This window comes from Nesoenas mayeri (genome assembly GCF_963082525.1).
Source record: "Nesoenas mayeri genome assembly, chromosome: 1".
NCBI lineage: Eukaryota > Metazoa > Chordata > Aves > Columbiformes > Columbidae > Nesoenas > Nesoenas mayeri.
In genome coordinates, this window is record NC_137541.1 from 120,235,479 (window position 1) to 120,258,036 (window position 22,558).

Here is a 22,558-nt window from a genome sequence, read left to right on the forward strand (position 1 = left end):
GTACTCCTATTAAAAATGAAAGGGATTTTCACATCTTAAAGCTAGCTAGGACCTTATCTGTATGCAAGAAAAAAAAGTTTATTTCAAAATAATTTCATATTTTTAAGTGCTTAAAAAGTGAGTTTAAAAAGCTGAAAATCTCTGGTTGTACTGTTCTGCTTTGCTTTTCCCTGAGACTTCTGCATTCAACTTGTTCTCCTGGTACTCCATCAGATAGGAAACCGTTCTTTTCCTCTCCAGTGCAGCTTCAGGGAGGAAAAAAGTCCCAAAACAACATGCAAGAAAAAAGCTACATGAGACTATATGTGAACATACACCCAGACACCTTTTGTGTGCATATGCTGAATCCTTTGTGTCAGTAGATGGACTTATTTGGTAGTCATGAGTGTATTTATAAATGATAAACATGAAATCTTGCAGGGGATTCCAAAGACAGGACATAAGCCAGACTATATGAGCACTGTTGGCTCTGCTAATTGATGAAACTTTCAGCAGGATTTTTTTTAAATAGTTCTGCCTAAACATTTAAAAATGAAAGCTTCTTATTACCAGATGAAGTGCAGCAGTAATGCACAGTGTCAGACCCAACTTGTCAGGTAACAAGAATAAGAACAGTATTAGCCCTCTTACAAGTATTATGTAAATTTAAATAAGGTATATTTGTTACTTTAAACTCCATTAGAGGATCCTCTCCATGAAACCAGATGGCCACTGCACGTGTACAGACATGTGAGGGTAGGTGAAGCTTCAGTACAGAAAGTGTCTACTTTATCTCATGTTTTAAAACATTGCTTTAAAAGTTTGTTGGTAGATAGACATCAAAAGCTGTTGATACAATTTTTTTGTGAACAATCTGTCATTGTCATCATTACCCCAAATAAATAAGCACACAGCATTCCTCTGAGAGGATGGACTTATACCTGGACTTAAGAAATGGAAATTCACCTAGGAGAGGAAATGAAGTTCTTGTATAATTCCCCTCTCTTCATTTCAGCATCCTCTCTAGGGAAGATCTGTGAACAATCAGAGTACTGTTATTAAAGGTTCAATCTGTCTTTAGCCAAGATGTTGGCTGCCTGAAGAGATAAACAGACCAGTCTAGGCAAAAGATATACAGGTCAGGAGAAGACCTGAGACACATTTAGTTTGGTTCTAGGGAAGCTTTATGTGTACCCATCCCCTAGAAAGCAAGCAAAAAAAAAAGTAGATAAGATTGCCTGCAGTGTTTTTCACCGTGCATAGCTCTGCCTTGAGATGGGATTAGTTTAGAACTGTTTACTTAACTTTTGTCCCAACTCTCATCTGAAACGCTCTCAGCTACAGATCATGGTGTTGAGTTCACACAGGATTTTTACACCTTCCTCTGAGCCTGAGCAATCTGTACATAATCAAGTACAATTTATGTAATTATGCTGAAGGTTCAAACACTTATTTAGGCTTTGTGAAGGTGTTACATTATTTGATGGTTGCAGATACATCTAGGAATGCTGCTGAGACACAGACCTCCTATTTTAAGATATGGAGGATGAGGTACACCAAAATTCTCATCTCACTTCCTAAATCCTCACTAGTATCATCTATGTTGATTGAGATAGGAGAAAATTTGGCTCTGGACATAAGTTGAAAGAAGTGGAAGAGAGACCACATTACAGTCTGGGAAATCCGGAAAGACAAAATGCATAAGGCATTGCAGTGCTACAGCTCAGTCACTGTCTTTCCCTGTAAAGAATGTGACCTCTAGACCTGGGCAGACAAAGCAAGTCATGTTCCATGAAATCCTTTGAATATTTACACAAATTAGCCTCATGTATTCCCTCCCTTTTCTAAATCTTTTTTCCACAAGTAAGTTTATTTGTAGGGCTGCTCCCAAAACCAGTACATTTTTACATAGTCATTGGAGAACATTAGTGGAAAATTAATTTCAAGTTCTTAAACAGATATTTATATTAGACCATACTACAATAATGATTCTGGTCTCTAGCCAGGAATTAAACCTATATTAAGCAAAGCACTCTGCATAAATAACTATGAAGATGATTATTCACTCTGTCAGACCTAGCAAGATCCTGTATTGCTGAGTGCAGTATGTAAAGTGCAAAATTTCCCAAATTCCTTGAGTAGATGAATCAGATAAATGGGTGGTTTATTATACTGCAAGATGCATAGGATAGCTTACCAGAGAGATCTGTACTCTACCACACACAATTGTTTCATAATTCTTTACCATTATTGTTAATGTTTTCTAGAAGTGTTTAGATTTGAGTTTATATTCTCCATTTTAGATGTAAAAGAATTTATTAACTCTACTGCTTCATTATCCTTATGTAGAAGCATTCCATGGTGCACTGTATGGAGAGGAGAAGATGCAGAGCTTTTATTCATTTTTAGTTTTCTGACACCCCAAAGCAGAGAACATGCACTGACAATACCAGTGCTTGGGAATAAGTGAAGACTGAAATGAAAGGATTAACTTTTCAGTACAACTGACCATCTTGCCATGATTGTGTAAGCCTATTTCACTATAACATGTAAGTTCATGCAAAACCTACTCATTTTCATTTCACTTGGAACCAGGAAGTTATAGAATTAATCAAATAAAAACACATTGTTTTTATAAATATTCATATTGCTGAATGATAAATCTGATACTTAAAGAAAATTATCAAGAAATAATGAATAATAAAATGGCTTATGTATATAAGAAGAACGTCAGAGATCTATTAATAGGAAAACATTATTCTAAAATTGTAGACAGAAATAATTGGCCTGATGTAATTATTTCCCTGCCAGTTGTGCTAGGTTGTAAAGATTAGATTGCATCTTACCAGCTTGCAAATTACATAGCAAAAAAATGCAGGGTAAGGTGAAACAGAATGAGAAGTGACAAGTGTTAGCCTAGAAAGAAACTTCATGAAATTGCCAGGGTGGCAAGAAAAGTAGGGAAATCCTGTTTCCATTTAAGATGCATTTGCACACAACAGGCCAGATTAATCAAACCAGGTGTTCAAAAAGGAAATGATAGCTTCTTATCCCATACTGACTGCATTAGCCAGATTCACACAGGAGGGAGTGCATGGGAATAGTAATGTTGTCTTCCCTTTGGATCTTCTACCATAGAGAACAGCATTATATAATAGAGTTTACAAGTCCATAATAACATGCACAACTAAATATGTCTTAGCTTTCAGAAAGACTGAAGTCCTTCAGGACTCAGTGAGGTTATAGCAGCTACAGTTACATGGCTATATTCAAGAAGTTGCTTTTATGCAAGTGTATCTATATGCATAGTATTAGTGCTAAGTACTAATGTGGTGTTCCTTTAAAAATAGTCCTTCAACCAGTTTTCACCCAGGAAAATTAGTTTGTGTAATTTACTCCCAATAATATTTTTTTCTTCCCACTCTAACAACAAAATGAAATTCCATAGACTTTGCTGACCACAATACAGTACATTTTGGATGGAAAAGCTACTTGGCATGATACAGTGCCCACTGAAGCTATCAGGAGCTAGTCCATTGATTTCACCAGCCACTGATGTACTATGCAAGTACATTGTAATGCAATAGTCACTCTTCCATAGGAAGACATGAATTACCATCTGATTTTGATCATAACCTGTAAAAGGACAAATGACAGCTTGTTTAAAAGGTGAAGATAGACAAATGTCATCCAGGGCTTGCCCATCCAGTAAGGTCTTGAAAGTTAACAGCAAAACTCTCAGTGCAAGTGAAAGTTACTCCAACATGAGTGTCTATTCAGTACTTATGCTGACACAGCTTCAAGAACTACCAGGCTTGTTGCTGGGGAAAAAAATATATATATATATATATAAAAGAAGGTATGGTGGCATATTAGACAAAACAGAGTGGAGAGGAATCCTGCCTGCTAGTAATCAGTGCTCTGAAAGAGAAGAGGGAGCTTTGTCCCCACACCTTATCACCTAGGAATCTGGAAGATTATTCCAGAAGGCAGATGAGGAAAGATAACTGCTGATGAATGAAGGTCCCATGTAGGTACAACAATCCATTCATCAACATTACAGCCAGTACAATTTGTGTATGGGATTTTCTTCTTGCATTATCACAAACTCTTACTGGGGCATATCACTGCTCCAATATACTGGCTTTTCTGAAGCTCAGTCTTTTCCATTGCTTATCCCCCTGAGACAACAAGCAAGGCTGCTAGAAAAAGGCAATGGCAGTTCAGTAGAAACTGGGACTAAGCCTATATTTTTTGTGATAGAATCCTCCACTGAAAGGGAGACTAGCTGAAAGAGACCACTGCTGTGGTAGTAAGAACTAAATACAACTAAGGAGATAATGTTGCTATCTAGCAAAGGTCGAACAAGAACACATTCATAAGCATCTACAAAAACCATCACTACTATAAAATGAATCTTCAGAGACTTAATTTCCCTGAATGCTTTACAGTGACAGCAATGCCACACATCTTCAAAGAAGGAGAATACTGATTACCATGGTCATTAGTTTTCTCCAATTTTGAGCCAGCCTAGAGACAGACCCAAAATTCATTTTCTACAAACAATGCACAAACAAAACTTGAACCATAGCAGTGTCTCCACTGTGAGGATCAAAACCCTTGAAAAGAGCTGAGCACCTTTATCTGTTGTTAGGGCTAGTTTTAGCAGCTTTTCCTGATCTTGTAGTCAAGAGCAAAGACAGTGACCAGACTAGTTTGCATTTGCAGATATTTTCATAGCATAACTTTATTTTTCAACAAGAAAATGAAAGGGGTTTTGGTTTATCTCCCATTCCCCTTTTCAACAAGAGGTAGTTTCCTTTTGACAGGGAAACAGACATATGAAGAGGCAGCTGGTTACAGCAACAATGTTGCAGGCTTTTGGGCCAAAAAACATGTATCAGAGGATCTACATTGTGTATGTAGGCTTACAGCACACTCCAGTTTTCAGAGGAAAAAATAACTTCTGCTTGAGTTCTAACTACACAGAGCTAATAAGGACAAAGAGCTATATATTTCTGCTTCTTTGATTTAGAATTTAATCTCAAGTTCAAAGTTATGATTCTGCTCTATTTTCATGCAAGCATATGGATTGGGGAGATCAGAGGACTCTCTTCCATCTCCCCTGCTGCTCCTCTATTTTATGTAGTTGACAGGTTTTTTGTTACAATTTTATTACAAAAAAATAATTGATATCTATTTGTCTAAGATTAACTGCACATCTTCCTGTTTATGTTATACCTAAAAACTATGCTACCACTAAATCATATATAATTATAAATAAATGATGCAGCCTTTTCTCACTCAAAATTCCCTTTGAGAATAAAAGGATTTGGTTTTTAAAAGGCTGCAGGATCAGTAAATCTAAGCTAAACTTGACAACAGGACAGTTTCATTCGTGAAGAAATTCAAGGCAAATGAGCTCAGTTCATAATGTGCTCAAATAGTAAAGAGAAAAACATGCTTCCCATGCTGCCCAAATGGCTGACATAACTTTGCTTGCTTTCCTTTCCTGTTAACTTGAGAATGCAAATGGCTTTGCTGTCAGGGTATGTTTGTTCTCACTAATTCAAGATACTGAAAGAAGACAAAATATTTATTTCTTTTTTCCCCACACTAATTTGTATTTTATCATATTGGGAACATCATCTACAGATTTCATTTACTGTAACATTATGCAAACAGCCCTTATGGGAAAGTCACCTCTCTGTATTAGGAAAACTAAGCATGAAGGTTCTTAATGTTTTAGGATATGCTGCTTCAAAGGGCTCAAAAATTCTGTTCAGACCAACATGAAGACCAAATGCTTTTTCAAAATAACCACTCAAATATTAATATCTCATCTTGGAAAACCCTTGGCTTTTCAGATAAGTGACTTATGTTCTTCCTGTTTTTCAGTAGATAGTATGAACTACCAGAACATATTTCAATTATAATTGTATGATAAAGCAGAAGCAGATCACATTTATATAGTTTAATCCTTGTCTTGTTCATGAATGTCTACAAACTGACACTGCCTTATATTTAACTGGGTATATAATTAAAGCTGACCAAAATCTTTTCCTTTGGAAAATGTTTGACAGTAACTGGATTTCAATCAAATGATCATTTGTGTGTAAAGCATTTTTGCCTCCTACAGGAAATAAACTGAGAGTTCATCTAAGAAACTATTGCTCATTTCACTGAAAATTCAGTTTGACTTACTTTCAGAAAAAAAAAAACAACACTTCCAATTAGAATTGTTTGTGCAACCTAAGGGGCAGAAATCAGCTCCTGCTGGCCTCTTTGTTAGAGTCAAAAAAAAAAAAAAATGACTCACCCTTTAGAGCAGTGGAGCATGAGTCTAAATTCACCGGCCTATGTAGAGTGTCAGAGTTAGAAGCTTATTTGCCACATGGTCCTGCCATGTGAGCTGCTCCATCCATAGCCTACCCCTAGCAACACTCAAATGAGCTCCATGCACATGGCTTCTAACTTTGGTATCTCAGTTATAGGCCTAAAATTAGGTGGGATCAGATCACAAAAACTATGTTTATAAGCAAGTCCTTTGTAATTAGTTACTTTTGTTCATCTTCCTCATTCCTGTAGTGCTGCTCATAATATTTAACCTTGCCTCTTTGTCATTTTTGTACATACCTAACACTATCTTGCTCTGGTCTCATTTGTATCTGCACTGACTTCTACAGAGTCCTTTGATTTACCTAGTATAAGCTTGGAGTTGGGTCTCTACTTCAGTAGATAATTTGAACATACTAAAATAAAGGATACAATTCCACTGAATTCCCTTCCAGTTTTCAAAACACATTCAAAAGGTAAGATATGAAACCAGGGTGGCTGCTACTGCTTGACATCTGTCATTACAGTAAAATGATTTTGGCTCAATTTGACTCAATATTCTCCTTCAATCAAAGAAGTCTAGCCTTACCATTCTCACCAGATGTCTTGTCTTTTCCATTTGTAGCTCCAGACCCTTGTCTCTGGGAAAGGGAAGGAAAAAAAAGTGGTTAGTACAAACCTGAATGTGCTTTTTGCCTCCCTTGGAATTACTAGCAGTTACAGTCTATTTTCTCCTCAATACCTTGGATAGTCATTCTCTCATGCAATGTTGCTTTGAAACCCTACCAGTCAGAAAAGGAACACATAGTACCATCTGGGTACAGCTGTATAACTATGCTTGCAGCTGCATAAAATTAGTACATTTCGTGATGAGATAAATGTAATCCAAGTCTCCAGCAGTACAAGAGTATGAACTACAGCAGGATAACTCCTCAGATTCCTGCTCTGCCTCCACTTCCATGGTTCTTCTGACTCAACTTTGGCCAGAAGACTCATCCACAAGTAGAGATGGAACTTCCCACTTCACAGTGCCCAAAGAATAGCCTCTTGGCTTTCCATGAAAAACTGGTTTAAGTCACTTTTAGTAAAGTGACATGTAGCAAACACCACTGCAGTCCAAACATATAGCTCTGCCATTGTGAATATTTTAGTGTGGTTACACTACTACATGACTTTCTAGCTTAGAAATTGTCACTGAAAATTATGCAACATCCCCCAGAGACAGCATCTCACAGGTGGAATTAAGGTACCTTAGCAAACTACTACAGTAAATTAGAATAATTTTGCATAAGAAATTCATGCTTCTATTACTGAAACAGATTAAATCATCCATCCTCTGGGGTAGCACATGCATAAAACTAGGAGTATTAAATTCAGTAACAAATCCAGCTGCACTCAGCTATCAGATGTAGCACATCCTCATGCATCAGGAAAGCTAACAGCTGCAATAGCACTGCAAACCAAATGGTTTGTGCCAATATAGGGACAGTCATATTGTCTTCTGGAAATTCATACAGGCATATTTATCTTCAGGTATTTACTCTAGAAGATCTGATTAAAGCCTCCTCTATTGCTCTAGTGTCTGTCCTTCTCCCACAGTGATTGCATTTTCAATGTATATGAGGCTAATCAAGACAAATACAAAACCTTACTTTAGAAGCCAGAGGAGGAAAGAAAATTCTTCAAACCCTTCCAGAAAACACAAAAGAGCTACATATGGTCTGTCATGCATCCACATGCCAGTGGTAGAGTTTGTCATCTTCTTCCCTGTAGCAGACTTCAGTGCATATCTCTGTTCTACTGCTCTGCTTCATCTCACTCCATGCAATGAGACAGAGCATCCCTAGAGAAAACAACTCTGAGTCTATAACCACAGCTACAGTCTCCTCATAACATGGAAATATATTTGTTTCTCCCTAGAGCCCCAAAGCCTAAGACAGGAGAGAAGACTTTGCCTATACCATCAAAGAATGGGATTCTAAAGGGATAAGCATCTTTCACAAAAGCTTAAGTTACCAACATCCAGAAATCAATAAACCCACCCAACCAACAGTTTTGCTGAAGATATTAACCTTCATGCCATTAATTTAAAATTTAGTTAATACTTCCTTAATTCAGTTTCAACCCATATCTGAAACTAGATTTCAGTGTTAATCTACTGGGACCCCCTCCTCCTCCAAAAAATTCAGGATTTTCCCCCATCTATAAAATTGTAACTATACTGCTTTTTAGTCCCTGTTTACTTTTAATGATTTTTTTCAAATTGTCTTATTTCTTGAGTGTTTCAGGCTATGCTACTTAGTCTTTATGAAAGCTTCTCTCTCTTCCCTGGGCTATACCTGTCAGGTTTGGTCTGCTATAGATGGAATGCTTCAATATGGATCCACACATTTATTTCGTGTCTCTGGATTTCCCCTCAGAGAAAGGGGAAAGTTGTCAAAGAAAATGAATAAAAACTTGGCTTAAGTTAATGATTGTTTTTCTATTAATGAGGTCAAGGTTTTTCTTTAAGTCTGAAATCAGTCTAAGTATTCTACAGTCATTCCTTTTTTTGGTTACCACTGGACATACACAAAGCCTGAAAGTCTGCCAAACAAGCTTTGATAGCCTTTCCTTCAGTTACACACATATTTTGATCTATAAGCACTGTGTTGTCTTCCAAATGAGTGCAATTAATTTGAAAGTGAAAATGAGTTGCTCATTAACAAGGCATTGAAGCTTATGAAAAAGCCAAATACAATGTGATGATCCACCTTTTATTTCAACACATTCAGTGGACCTGTTTCTTAAAACATTTTCAAGATGCTGGTATTATTAGCAGCTGGAGTTTCTTGCTTCTTTCATCACCTTTCATGATGCTACCCCAGGCTGCAAAACAAAGCTTAGATTTTTAATGCCCTTTGGAGTACAAGAGGACTAAACATTAGAAGTTACTAAGGGTATTTTCAAGAAGCAATGGATGAAAGCCCTCCAGAAGTTGGTATAACAGATATTGTCCTCACACAACAGATCAAATTAAAAATTGATGAAATACAAGAAAAACAATATTAATTTCCGAGTTTTGGTTTTAAACAGAAAATCCAAGTTGTCAATGATATTTAAAAAAAATAAAAGCAATGTAACTTATTTGTTTCCTACAACTGGCAGCCAGCTTCCTTCATTTAAAAATTGTGTCTAAAATTCCCTAGCATTTTCTAAGGCAAGCACTAGGACAGAAGCACTGAAACTTTCCGCTAGACAATGAAGGAGAAAGCCAAAATGAACATGAGTGCAAAACCATAATGACTATACAGTAAAACAGGATAAACAGTTTTGTTGCTATGTTGCGTAGGAGGAAACAGTTTGACTGCTCAGAGCTATATTAATTTTTAACTCAGTGGTTTTACAGAACAAAAGCACATCATTAAAAATTTCTCCAAAATCAAAGTCACTCCCAATTTGTCAGAAGAGGAAGGAAAAAACTACTGCCATATGCCCAAAGTCCCAGTAAGAAAACAAAAAACAGGTTTTCTTTCCTGTTAAATGCTCAGTGCTATACACAGCAGCTAGCTAGTGTAGTATGAAAAACTGTACTAAATTAATCTCCTAGGTGTACAAACTAAGGCCAAAAGTGAATTTGCAGCCCAGAGGACTTTTCAAGAAGAATGTGAAATTACTGCAGCAGCTTTTCTACTCTTTCCTCTAGCCCCTCCTGTACCCCCAAGCATAACTTTTGCTTTTAATCTTACATTCTGTTCTTGTTTTGAAATAGCCTGATCTTTTCAGTTACATGTCCAATTAGCACCTCAGCATTAGGGATTGTAACCAGCTGTTGATTACAGAATCCTTGGGGCCAGAGGGTTATTTGTTTTTTCAATGAGCCACAGAAAGCCCAATATCAGGGACATGAAACCACTGGAAATTTCTGACAAATGAGCCTTTACAATAATATCAAGACGCCCCTGGACATGTTCATGTGTGACCTCACCTAGGTATTCCTGCTCCAGCAGAGGGATTGGACTAGATGATCTTTTGAGGTCCCTTCCAATCACAAACATACTGTCATACTGTGATTATTCTGCCATTTCATCCCAGTACAGGACAAAGGTACAGCAGGCTGTATCCCAGTAAGGCAGCAGGGGCAGATTTTCAAAAGAATATTCCTTCTACATAAAAAAAAAAAAAAACAACACACACAAAAAAACCCCACAAACAAACAAAATGCATCCAAGGATAGAATTCAGAGATCAGAAATAGCGGAAAATTTTTGTGAATAGCAGAAAGAGTCAGTGTAGACTTGACTCAGGACAAAAAAATAAAGTCACTGAAACATTAAATGTTATTAGGATGTTCTGTAATCATTGACTAGAGGAACAGCAGTGAAGTCTATGCATATCCTAAGCTTTTAAGGTTTCTTGCTACCAGGTCCATCCCTAACAAAAGGGCCATTACATGTGTGTGACAGAAGGAAATATATTTGTACAATACAGCACAAAAATGGCTGTGGGTCAGCCTGTTGTGTGCCAAGCAAGCCCTTATTCTGCACTACCATCTGTTCTCTGTACAAGATTTTATCTGAAAGAGATATAAATTGAATCAAAACTATTTTTAAGCACCTCAGTTTTTCATAACCTTCCACTTTAGAGTTCATCTGCTTTAGCCTAAAAGTGAAAAAAGTACTGAAAAAAATTACAAATTTATTAAGTTTATAACCTTCCTTCAAATAAAAGTGTCACTGCATCACTACAAATATCTGCTCAATGACTTTCCATGTTTTCCAAGTCAGGAAAGCTTACCAGTTAACAGCAGAATGATCAGGAGATATAGCAATTTCTACCTGCTGTTCTTCACAACTAAACAGTTCCTGTAGTGTTCCTCAAATTAGGACAATTAAGGTTGACTTTGTCAAGGAACAAGGTAAGAAACAAAATTCTTACAGAGTTATATTTACTTAGTGTTGGCTGATCTTTGAACATACTGAGAATTTTAGACTACTGAAATATGACTTAGTTGAGGTTCATTAGACTACAGGCACAGGTAGATCTCAAGCATACTTAGTGTATAACCATTACTGCCTGAAAGTTCATAGTACATTTTTTTGGTTTTTCCTAGGTAGATTTTTTGAGGACATTACACAAGCATGCACCTTTCTACACACTAAATAATGAATTAGAGAAATCTGGATTAAAAACACGGAACAGAGGACCCTATCAAATGTAGGACCCACATAATTCACATAGCCTCCTTTTCTATATACCTTCTTGTCCAGGTATATTATACTCAGCTCCCCTGGTTCTAAAAACCCAGAGTTTTCTATGTTTAACACTAAATATAAAAATGCTATTTTTTAAAAAAGATAAGATGTTAAATTTATAAACAAACAGTGGGTACTGAGAGAGACATCAGCTACAGCTGATAGATCAATACACTGTGTACATGCTACTTGAAAATAATTATGTGATGAGGTGATATCTTGAGCTGACTGAAATCAAAGGGAATTCTGCAATTGCTTTTCTTTCACACTCCAGGGAAGAACACAAGCTGTATGTCAAAAACTAGACAAATATCCAAAATTTAAGTAAGGGCAAGAACCAAACAGCTATGACCTGGAATGAATGAGTACAGTTTGTAGAATTTGGGACTTCAATGTGGTTAATTAGGTTAAACTCTTCTTATTAGAAATTTCTGTTTCACTGTTTGACAAGGTCTCTCTAATGTCATATGAGACTTGAAACCATAGCATTCTGTATTTCACACCTTTAGATGTGAAAAACATTACTCTTAACCACAAGACAGTATATATGGTAATAAGAACAAAAGACATTACCATATTTAAGATTAAAAGTTAAGATCAGGAAAAATGATGTTGCTGTGACAAAAAGATCTGTTTACTGAAGCAGTCAAGGGCTACCCGGCCTCTAAATTAAGGGACTAGGATTTTAGCACTATGGTATTTTTTTGAATTATAAATCAAAGTACGAAGATGAACAGATGGGAGAGAAGGTGTACCACTGGAGAGCCATGCACAAATTCTGCCATTTCACTCATTCTCTCCTATTTTAAGTCTTCTCAGAACTGGTCTGCAATATAGACAGATGGTAAATCTCAAACCAATTCTGTGACATACAGGTTCATTCACATCAGTAACAGCTAGTCACCTAAAGAACATCTGCAGACAAAAGTGAAGAATTTCAGAGAAGTTTTAATACGGTTATGAAAATTGCATTAGAAGCTACATAAGTAAGCTTTTCTCACTGATCTATTTGTGCATCTTTACCAAGTTCTTCCTCTTCCTTCTCATGTTTTTATAGACATGGTTCTGAATATTTATGAAATGAAAGTATCTTTCAAAGCCTACAGTTAATGTAACTGCTTTGAGTACAGGACACCTAGCCAATATTTTGTTTCAATGCTGGGTAAATCTGACAACATATCTGTTACTTCTGCCTTATACATCTTTGTAAGAAATCACATATAGATTCTGGACAGAAAGGAGAAGTTTATCAACATATACTTCACTACAAAACAGTCCATTCCTGGTTATGACCAATGATAACTTATATTTCTGATAGAAGTGACTTTCTGGACAGTACTGCTTTTCCCTGGCTGCTCTCACCCTAAGATCTCAGTTCCTTAAGATATGGCCTCTATTCTCACACTCTGGCACCTTCTCTGCATGCTCTTTTACAAAGGGAGTTTTCCACAGCCAGTTTTCTGGCTGTCATGCATTGCTAGGGCAGCATCATATTGCCAGAGCAAGAGTGCCAGAAGCCATCTTTCAATACTGGCTGTCAAACTAAATCCTTGGCACTGATGATTTCTGTAATTGACTTCATGGGTCAAGCAGTGTTCTGCTTGACTAGCTCTCAATTGTCCTTAATTTTACTAAGACTCTCCTATAGCTATTTTAATTAAAGCTCCACAGGTGGGCTAAGATGAACCAACAGCATTCAAACTGCAGTGGCTAGAAGTTGGCACAGTGATCAGCACTGGTGTTCTGTGACTTCTGTAGTCACTGAAGGCACATGAGCATGCAAACACATGCATATTGTCATGCAAGAAACCACAGTAAATTTGTCAGAAATTAACAACACAGCCATGGGTAACTACAGATTATTTTCCTTCTAGACACTGTGGACCACTGCTTGGCTCTTGCTGTTGCAATGATTTGGGCAAGATAAAAATCTCTTCATCATTTCCTTTCATCTTTCTATAAAGGACAAAACCTGGACCTCAGCATTCATATCCTCACATCTTTGACAGTCATTTACACTGGTGCAAATTAAGTCTCAAATATTACTTTCAAATACAGAAAGAAAGCACTATATTCAAGGTACACCTGTCCATACAAGCTGCAACCTGTGTGAAAAGCAGACAATTTACCATGTTGACTGCTGATATACTGATTGCTGCATTTCTCCAGGAAGGAAGGCACATAGACTTAGGTACTGTTTACTCAGGGTGAACCCACAACTCCTATGATAGAGCACATGGAGGCATGCTGGTGGAAAGCCTCAGCCCTCATGTCGACCCACTGGACAGCCAGGCACAGAAAAAGCAATGAGAACTGAAGGAGTAACCTTGAAGCTGGGACTTCCCACAGTAGTTGAAAAATAGGGTTACAGTCCCTGAACCTGGGTGATTTTGTTTGCAATGTGGTGATTATCCCTGTAAAACATGCATTTTATTCATGTTTATGCAAAAATGCATACTCCACCCAATGGGCAGAGTGCCTTAATCACAGGGGTGTTAGGAGAGTTAGGACATTTGCCTCAGTTTCAAGAGGTTTGATTTGTTCACTTTTGTCCAGACAGAGCTTTTGGTTTGAGATATGTCCTCAGAACAGGTACTTGGCATGCACACAGACAGAGCTTCAGCACCCGGAACACGTTCAGGTTAAAGAGCCACCTGATGAAAACAGGTAGAGAAAAATCACTGTCTGGGATACAGGAACTCACAATACTGGGTTTTTTTTTTAAATCTTCTAACATCACAGAGAAGACCTTTCACTGTGCCTCACTTTTTGCCAATGCCGGTCTCCAGTTTGTAAATCAGCACAGTAAAAACCTACTGATTTTGTATTTTAATTCAATATAGTGTACTAAACAGAATATTTACACCAACACCAAATGTAATAAACATAATTAGCACAAACAGTAGCTTGCTTAATATTTAGGTTATTAGCATATTTTGAATTAAAACATTATTAAGCTGATATTTCTCCAAAGACATTGTAATCACAATTTTTTTTTTCCAAGGCACGGATTAACGGAATCTTTGAAGTTAATTTTGAAAGCAGCTGCAAGAATGTATTTCCCAAATCCTGTTAATTACCATGCCAACCATGAGAAGCAATCCCTCTTTCTTTCCCCAGGAAATAGAGGATTTGATCCTGCAAGGCTTATTTACAGGGATAGCCCATATGTGGACAAATAGTTGCCTTCAATTCACCAGAATTACTCACATGAATAGGAAACTCAGTGCTGTATTGTGGAATTTCTCTAAACTGCATGTCATGTTATGTTTAGCAAAGAGCAAAAATGGTAAAGATCAACTACAGAATATGCCTTCTCACACCACTTGCCTAAAAATTACCTCAGCTCTGATTTGCACATGGGTGATACAGCCCATGTCCTAATTACACTGGAAACTGATAAGAAACATCAAGGTGATCCGTGAGGAATATTTCAATTACATAAAAATTGATTAAGCTAGATGGCATAAAGGAAAATTGGCTGAGCTTAAGGTGGTCTTTTTTTCTCCTATTATTTCTTATCTATTGGTAGCACCAGACCTGGCACTACAGTGCCAGAAAGGGCATTTTGGGCAGGAAACCTGCCTTAAGAGCTCCCACTTCCCAGTCTAGCCCAATCTAGCCACACCTTCCCATCACCAAGGCATCATTTGTTTGGATATAATTGTTTGCAAGCTCACACAGAAAATAGGAGCACTAAAATTATTCAAGTTAAAAATAAATCAGAAGTGTTGAAAACAATAATTTAAATGATTCTGCTAAAAAAAAAAATACATAGTTTAATTGTTTCTGTTGATCATTTCAGTAATGTAGTTGGCATCTCTGATCCACAAACAGTTGTACCAGGGCAACAGAACAGGCAGAGTACCCTGGGGAGAAGGCACTGCAACTAGTTCTGGGAACTGGAAATCTGAGCAAGTCAGTGCTTCAAACCACAAAATACAGCATGCTGTTATCTCCCTCTGAGCTTGCATTACCTTCTAGCAATCTTTATTCCGCAACAGAGCAAATCATGGAGCAACACAGGTACATCTGTGCAGACTAAATTAAAAGCCTTAGCCACCTGCACAGGCAAAACAGACAGTTGATGACAACTGACTGTGGCATCTGATTAGGAGCAAATCAGAACATTCAGGATCTGGGAACAACATTTCTATTCAGATGGTCTATTGGTTATCCTTTAATATTAGCATACCCAGATAGGAAGAGCACCCTAAGCAAATTAATGGGTCAGGTCCTTGCTGAGCCACAATATAACGGATTATGGATGGTGTTTTTGTAACAAATATTTACTTTATATTTGATTCTTCCAAACCCTTCTGAAGTTCAGGGTAATTTAATTTGCTGAGCTACAAACTCAGCTGTAATTGAGTTAGAGGCTGTCTTCAAGGGACAGCTTGGGTTATTAATGGCAAAAGTCTGCACTGACAAATTGCTTCATATCTGATCATATTGACTATTATTAAAACAGGCTGCTTCTTCCCAGATTGAAAAATTCTGGCTTTTTCCTTTACTTCCAGTTGTACAATTAAAAAATATTGTTCTCACTTATTCCTATTTCCTATATATTCAGAGGTAAACAGATGTTACTACAGTCTTAGACTGCACTAGCTACTGGGCAGCCAGGTTTTAAAAGGTATTAATTATGGCAGTTTCAAGCTGCCATGCAAAGGAACTTTCTGCCTTTACCCTAGGGCAAAGTCTTCTGATTTTCAAGACAACAGCGAGGATGTTTATGCATCACTAACTCTACTCCTCAAACCCCCAGGCAGGCAGTCTGGTCACTGTGAGCAACTCCAAGCAGCCCCAGAGCCATCCGCAGTTATGACAGTAACTTTAGGGCTACTCCAGTAGCAGGGGAATCACTGGACTGAGAACATTCTGCAGCCTTGGCAACTCACCCTGCCCAGGGGCTGCATAGAGAGATGACGCAAACCTGTTATCTCTGGCTCTATGCCATAAGGAGACTCATGCAAGGGGAACCCTGAATTGGCTGCTGAAGCTGCCTCAAAACGGGGCCTCACCTGACAGAGAATTTGTCCAACATTATTCAAACCTGTATCAGTACTGACCTGCTGAGATTTGCGGGAGCTGCTTTGTTCAATGCATGATGCAGTTCAGTGCAAAGCTGTCTTGGCACTATGAGCCTAAGCAGCTAAGCAACTGGAAACAACCCAGCCATACTAAAACAGAAAACACAAGGTGATGCACAAGGTCACCTTGATTGCCAGGAATCAGAGACAGCAATCAAATACACACACACAGCAAGCAGAACAAAAGCCAGGTCACTAGCTCTGTCCAAGAGCTGGCCAAAATTAGGGATTTCTATAAATCAGAAGCTCCCAGGGCCCTGCAGTGGCTCAGTGAAATTTATGCTGCTATCAGCTTTATTGTTACTAGCAGCAGAGAAAATAAAGCAACTTGCACTGAGCAGCTGCAGGTAGTTCCCTGGTCCCAGGACAGACCCAGCAGATTACTTGCCCTAAGACTAAATGTTCTACAGTTCCTGCAGTGCTCTAACCATGGAATAAATACAGGGGATATGTGGTCAGGCAGATTCAGCAAGCCACTCTCCCTCCACTGAACAGTATTTTCCAATTCAAGCTCAATAAAAACCTGCACATTTCTCCACTCCAAGTAGTCAGTCATTACTTCTGCCTTCAAGTTCCCACTAGGTATCAGGTTCCATCCTGCACTTTGTGCCTTGTATATGAAGTGAAATAAAATGTTACCCAACCAGGCATTTTCACCTTTTGCACACATGAACACAGCAAACTATCATGCAATGCCATTAAAAAAGGACCCTAATGAGCTGCTCCAGAAAAGTCATGCATTTTGTTAATATTCTAGTGTATCCATCCCATGACTACTCAGAAAATAGGTTCCTTAGAAGTTACCTGCAGAAGCAGATAAAACCATTCACCTAGATCCAGTTGTGTGCTGCCTGGCACACTGCAGCCAGACAAAAACATCTATTAAAGGCTTACACCACATGACCTCAAAAGATATTGCTAGAATTCAGATAATTTGCACCATTAATTCTACATCCTTTGCTACCAATATTTGTGCAAGTGCAGGTCCATCCTGTAAGTCCAGTTCCAGTATTGAAATGTACCAGGCTTCTAGTCCAAGCAAGGAACATGACGCAGTGCTCAGAACAAAAGCCCTGTGAAACAACAAGGTCTCCTGTAGCTTTACTTGAGAGGTTCATTCAACTTGGTTTGGATATTAGCACTATCCAATAGCTTGTAAAATATGCTGAAGGAAAGATGTGACAGCTAGCCAAGTCTGACTAGTAAATTAAAATTGGCATGAAGTTGGCCTGCCTTAGGCATTTGGCTGCCCTGCTTAAACTTCAGCACATGTGTGCTGGCACATGCATTTTAAAGTGTGCCAAGCCAACAATGTGTCTGCTCTCTTTTCCAGTGGTGAGCATATATCTGTCAGATCTGAATGGAGTACTGATATGTATGAAGCAGCTATGAAGCTATGTCTTACTTTTCTACCATGTCACCTGCAGAAAGGTGCCTGCCTAGCCATCCCTACTTGCCTAGTGGGCTCTTCCTCCTCATCCTTCCTAGGAAGTTAAAGATTCTAATTTGCAGCAGTTTCTACCTTCTGTCTCCCTTTACATCACATTTTACTAATGCATGTTTGAAATTCAAGGAACCAGATTTCAGCGTTATTCAGGTTTCCTTCCAAGACACAACATAGTATCTCAAATCTGAACAAAAGGTATTCTTTGCAGTATTTCAATTGGTGTTAAAATTATGTGCTTAAAAGAGTAAACATCCAGAGTATTCAGTATTTTAAAACAAAAATAATTTCATCCTGGGGGATTTGAGAGAGAAGCATATTTTCAACAAGAGAGTGAGACAGCAAGCATCCTATTACGTGAAACATTCAAGCTAGAGAATGAAATGTCCTAGAACTCAAATGGAAGACATACTTGTGATTCTTGAGAATTATTTTTCTGTCTCTTTACCCCTCCTCTACTGCCTCACCCAGTGCTGGACTTCAGCATTTTCAAATGTGTTTTCACATTTAGCTGGGCATTACATTCTGGTTCATCTCAGGCAGGCTTCTCCTTCACCAGATTGTATTGCATATGATGATGTCTGCACTCTGCTTGTTTGCTCTTTTTTAGAGAAAATTTCATCACAGATATCCAAAGCTCAGTTTCCTCTTCCTGTAACAGAAAAGGGCACTCTTTCATCCGTTCAACCAAACTTCTCCCTACTGCCCACTGAGGGCTTTTCTGAAACACACACGGCTTCTTAGAAGAGACACAAAGGTACAGCAGTGTGTGTGTGTAGTGGCACCCATCAGGGAAGGATCAGTTGAATGTCTGCATCAGAAACACCAACTAGCCAAAGCCAAAATTATTGTGGGAATGTGCTATGATACTTACAAAAACGTCCTCACATATCACTGGTCTTCCTTCATACACTGAGTGTCAATAGGAATAGGTTCAATATTACTAAAATCCTCGAGAAATCAAAGATGTCCTCAGATCTATTAATTTTCGCCTCATCTGAACCCTTGCACCAATTTTGGAGTTAAATTTCAAGGATAAGGTTATCAAGATCCTGATCACTTATCTTCTATGGTCAGAGTGCTTTCAACTACTATTCCAATGCCTGGTAATCAGTCTGCTGTTAGATTCATAGAGAATAAGTCACCAACAAGCCAGATTGACAGCCAGGTGTCCAAAACAGTGGTACTTGCTGGATAGTAAGGCTTATTTTGTAGGTCACAGAGGACACATGGAGATGGCAAAACATGCCCATGCATTAGCAATGGTACTGTCTGCTTTCCAGTACTCTACCCAATGATTTTTTTTGAAGCTGTGAAGATCCCCAATTTCCTTGAAAGCTATCCTCCACTCTCTACAAAACAAATGCACTTCCCATGAAGAACTGCTTCACATGCAATCCTACTAGTTCCTAGTGGAGATGCTGACTTCACAGGACTGTTCCAGCTGTCTCACTGATTCACTCAAGAAAAGCCTTCTAACTCTTGTCAAGATTAACAAGCTTTAGCATAACATGGAATTGTCCTTTTTCCAGGAACAACCCCAGTCAGTGCTAGCTTGGACATTTCTGAACTGTGCTCCATCATTCACAGAAAAGATGCACCTAAAACCCCTCCAAATATCTCTGCACCAGTGTGTACAACTAGCCAGGATCCCTATGAGCCTCCCCTCTTCACTCTCACTTTTAGGAGACTTATGTTGCACTGTTACCTAGCGCAAACTTTCTGTGCTCAAGAGCATAGCAGTACATGCCCCTTCCAAGTTTAAGCCATTATAACCTGAACATTTGGTTCAGGTTTCTCTAGTTCTACTACTGCAGCTTTCTAGTCCTGCTGGCACTATCCAGCAGCCACTATCCACAGCACCATTAGAGTCAAAAAACAGCAAATAGTGCTGGTGACAGAACAGCTCAGACCTTTCTTTCAGGCATTTTGGCAATAAGACTGTGTTAAACGTACACTTGCATATATTTTGCTTAGAGCCCTGTCTCTCCACACCTTAGAAAATCTGAAGCCCTCACACCCAGTGCCGCCACCCTCCTCATCCACTTGCTGTCTCAGTCCAGGAATCTTTACAGTCTCCAAAGACAGGCAGAAGGACACCCCTTTTTACATTTTTTTTTTTCCTCCCCTTTTCCCCCCCTTTCCCCCACCTTACTTTCAGTTTTAATAGAGGAGATCTCAAATATCATTCTGTCTACAGTTACAGTACTCACAGTATCAGCTGCACCACTGATTCACATCACATTTCACACACTATATACTAAAGTGATAATGTAAGAACATTCAGTGTTTGTAAAGTACTTTTTCATTTAAGAGGAAAGACAGTTCAACTGTAACTAATATTCAAGGCATGTAGGCAGATAATTTTCATTTATTTTCTGACTAAAATTGTGCTTCTTCCTCCAATTTTCATGTTAGTGCATAAATAAGGCTATATCCCACTTGGTAGGAATTAATCACATGAGACAGCACCAGCCAAAGACCTGGCCTATGTGACACTTGCAAGCTTACCTATAAGGAGAGTAGCCTGGTCTCAGAGGAAGCAGACATGGAGAGTGGGGATAGATTATTACTTCAAATCCTGTCATTCAAAATAAATTTGACAGCTGCAACTCTTCTGCAGTTGCTTGATCTGAGCTTTGCCAGAGATTGCCATTCATTTTCCTACTAAGATAGCCTATACAATTTGTCTCTTCCATCTCTTTCCATAAGATAAATACTAATTTTTCTTAATTAAAAGTAGAAGGAGAAAAAGGATTTACAAGTCATGATTTGACCTCATTTCTCCTTTTCTACCCTATCTTCTCTTTAGAAACCAATGTCCAAAGAACTGAAGAAAGAAACAGAATACATTCTCCCTCTAAGAAAAGGTATGTTTTTCATCTTCATTAGAGGATCCTATGCCTTGCATAGAAGAAAGTGTTACACAGCTCAGTGAATTTAAGGCTCTTTTGCAACTGACAGGATGAAGAAAGGCATAGCTTTCTTCTGATGCACACAAACCTCTTCTCTCAGTCCTCATCACCCAAGAAGTGGGTGTCTCATGATTTACATACCCAGTGTCTAGCTACTCTGTTATAAGTTAAAGTTACAGATAAGAGGTAAAACATGTAAACACTGACATTTTCCTAGTCATCCCAAAAAAACCCAACAAAACCACAAAACAAACACCCCAAACAACAGCAGCACACAAGACAGACAAGAGCAAATAGTGGCCTGGAAATCAAATATTTCATTTAAGTCAATAGACAAGCACCCAACAACCTGCAAAGACCACCACTGTTCCTGTTTAAGTTAACTGCTACTACGCACCATATTTCATCATGAGCATGATCTAGTTACATAGAAATAGCTGGAAGATGACTCTTATAACCTTGCTGATGCATTAGAAATATAGGAATATTGGACTAGAAACTAATATGCCTCTGCAACCTGAAATGATATCCTGTTATCAAGTACTGCAGCATAAAGGTTGGAGTTCTACTGTTTTACAAATGCAGCTTTTGCTTTAAATTACTCTTTTACAGGGAAATAGAGTACCTGAAGCACACTATTAAATTTAACTGCCATTTATTGAAGTGTTATGTTGTTTGAATCTGTTGGCATTCAACATATTCCAAGAAAACCAGCATACTTCTTTCTAAACAGGATGTCTGACAGTTTCACCAAATTAAGATCAATTTCCAACATGACTTCTGAGTGCTATTTTAAAAGATGCTTGATCCCACTGAAACCACACTGATGGAAGGAGTAGGCAAAGTGACAGATCTAAAACTTATTGTTCTCCCTTCTTCCACCTCTTTCAAGAAGCAATTTACCACTCAGCTAATAAATAGATGTGAGTTAAAATTAAAAGCTGATGTTCATGTGCCTTCTCAGTCCCACCCCCGTCCTATAATAGCTGCAGAACTTCCTCCTCCACCCTGCCATGTTCTTGCTGCACTTTTTAGATCTATACAGTTTTGTACCCATTCTGGGTATAACCTCAGTGAGGCCAATAGTTAACAGCTGGGAGTCATGGCAGTACCTGAAAAACACCCCCAGAAGGGCTCCCCTAAGACAACTGTCTGGCTTAGACAACCCTCAGGACTGTAAGCATGACACAAGAGAACAGGAGCTCCCTTAAAAAAAAAATAGCACATTTCCCCCCCTTCAAACACCAGCTCTTTGATTTACTGTTATCAGGATTATTGGTGTACAATCCTCACTTCAATATATACATATATCTGGTTCTAAGACTCTAAATACCATTTCAGTGGAACAGATTCAACTGAACTCAGAGCAACACAAAAAAAAATTCCAGTTTTCCCATATAACTACCTGAAGCAGCTAGAGTATAAGGCAGAAGCTTTCACATATGCCTAACATGTCACACTTGATCATGTCAATCTCTAACAGCCTCCCGGTGACCACACCTGTCCAGAGTGATAGGGATACATTCCAGGTTCTCCCTCAACCTGGAGGGAAGCAGAC

General features: G+C 38.4%; 1 protein-coding gene across 1 annotated transcript in view; it reads right to left on the minus strand.

Moving 5' to 3' along the window:
• The window catches only part of PCP4 (Purkinje cell protein 4), a gene marked incomplete at both ends in the record, with an annotated part of 40,793 nt that extends 26,974 nt beyond the window's left edge, over positions 1-13,819 (minus strand). The window contains 2 exons of the mRNA XM_080354330.1: positions 6,905-6,956; positions 13,766-13,819. Of these exons, the coding sequence (XP_080210456.1) occupies positions 6,905-6,956; positions 13,766-13,819 (106 nt within the window). The remainder of the gene's footprint in view (positions 1-6,904; positions 6,957-13,765) is intronic.
• Positions 13,820-22,558: the final 8,739 nt, after the last annotated feature.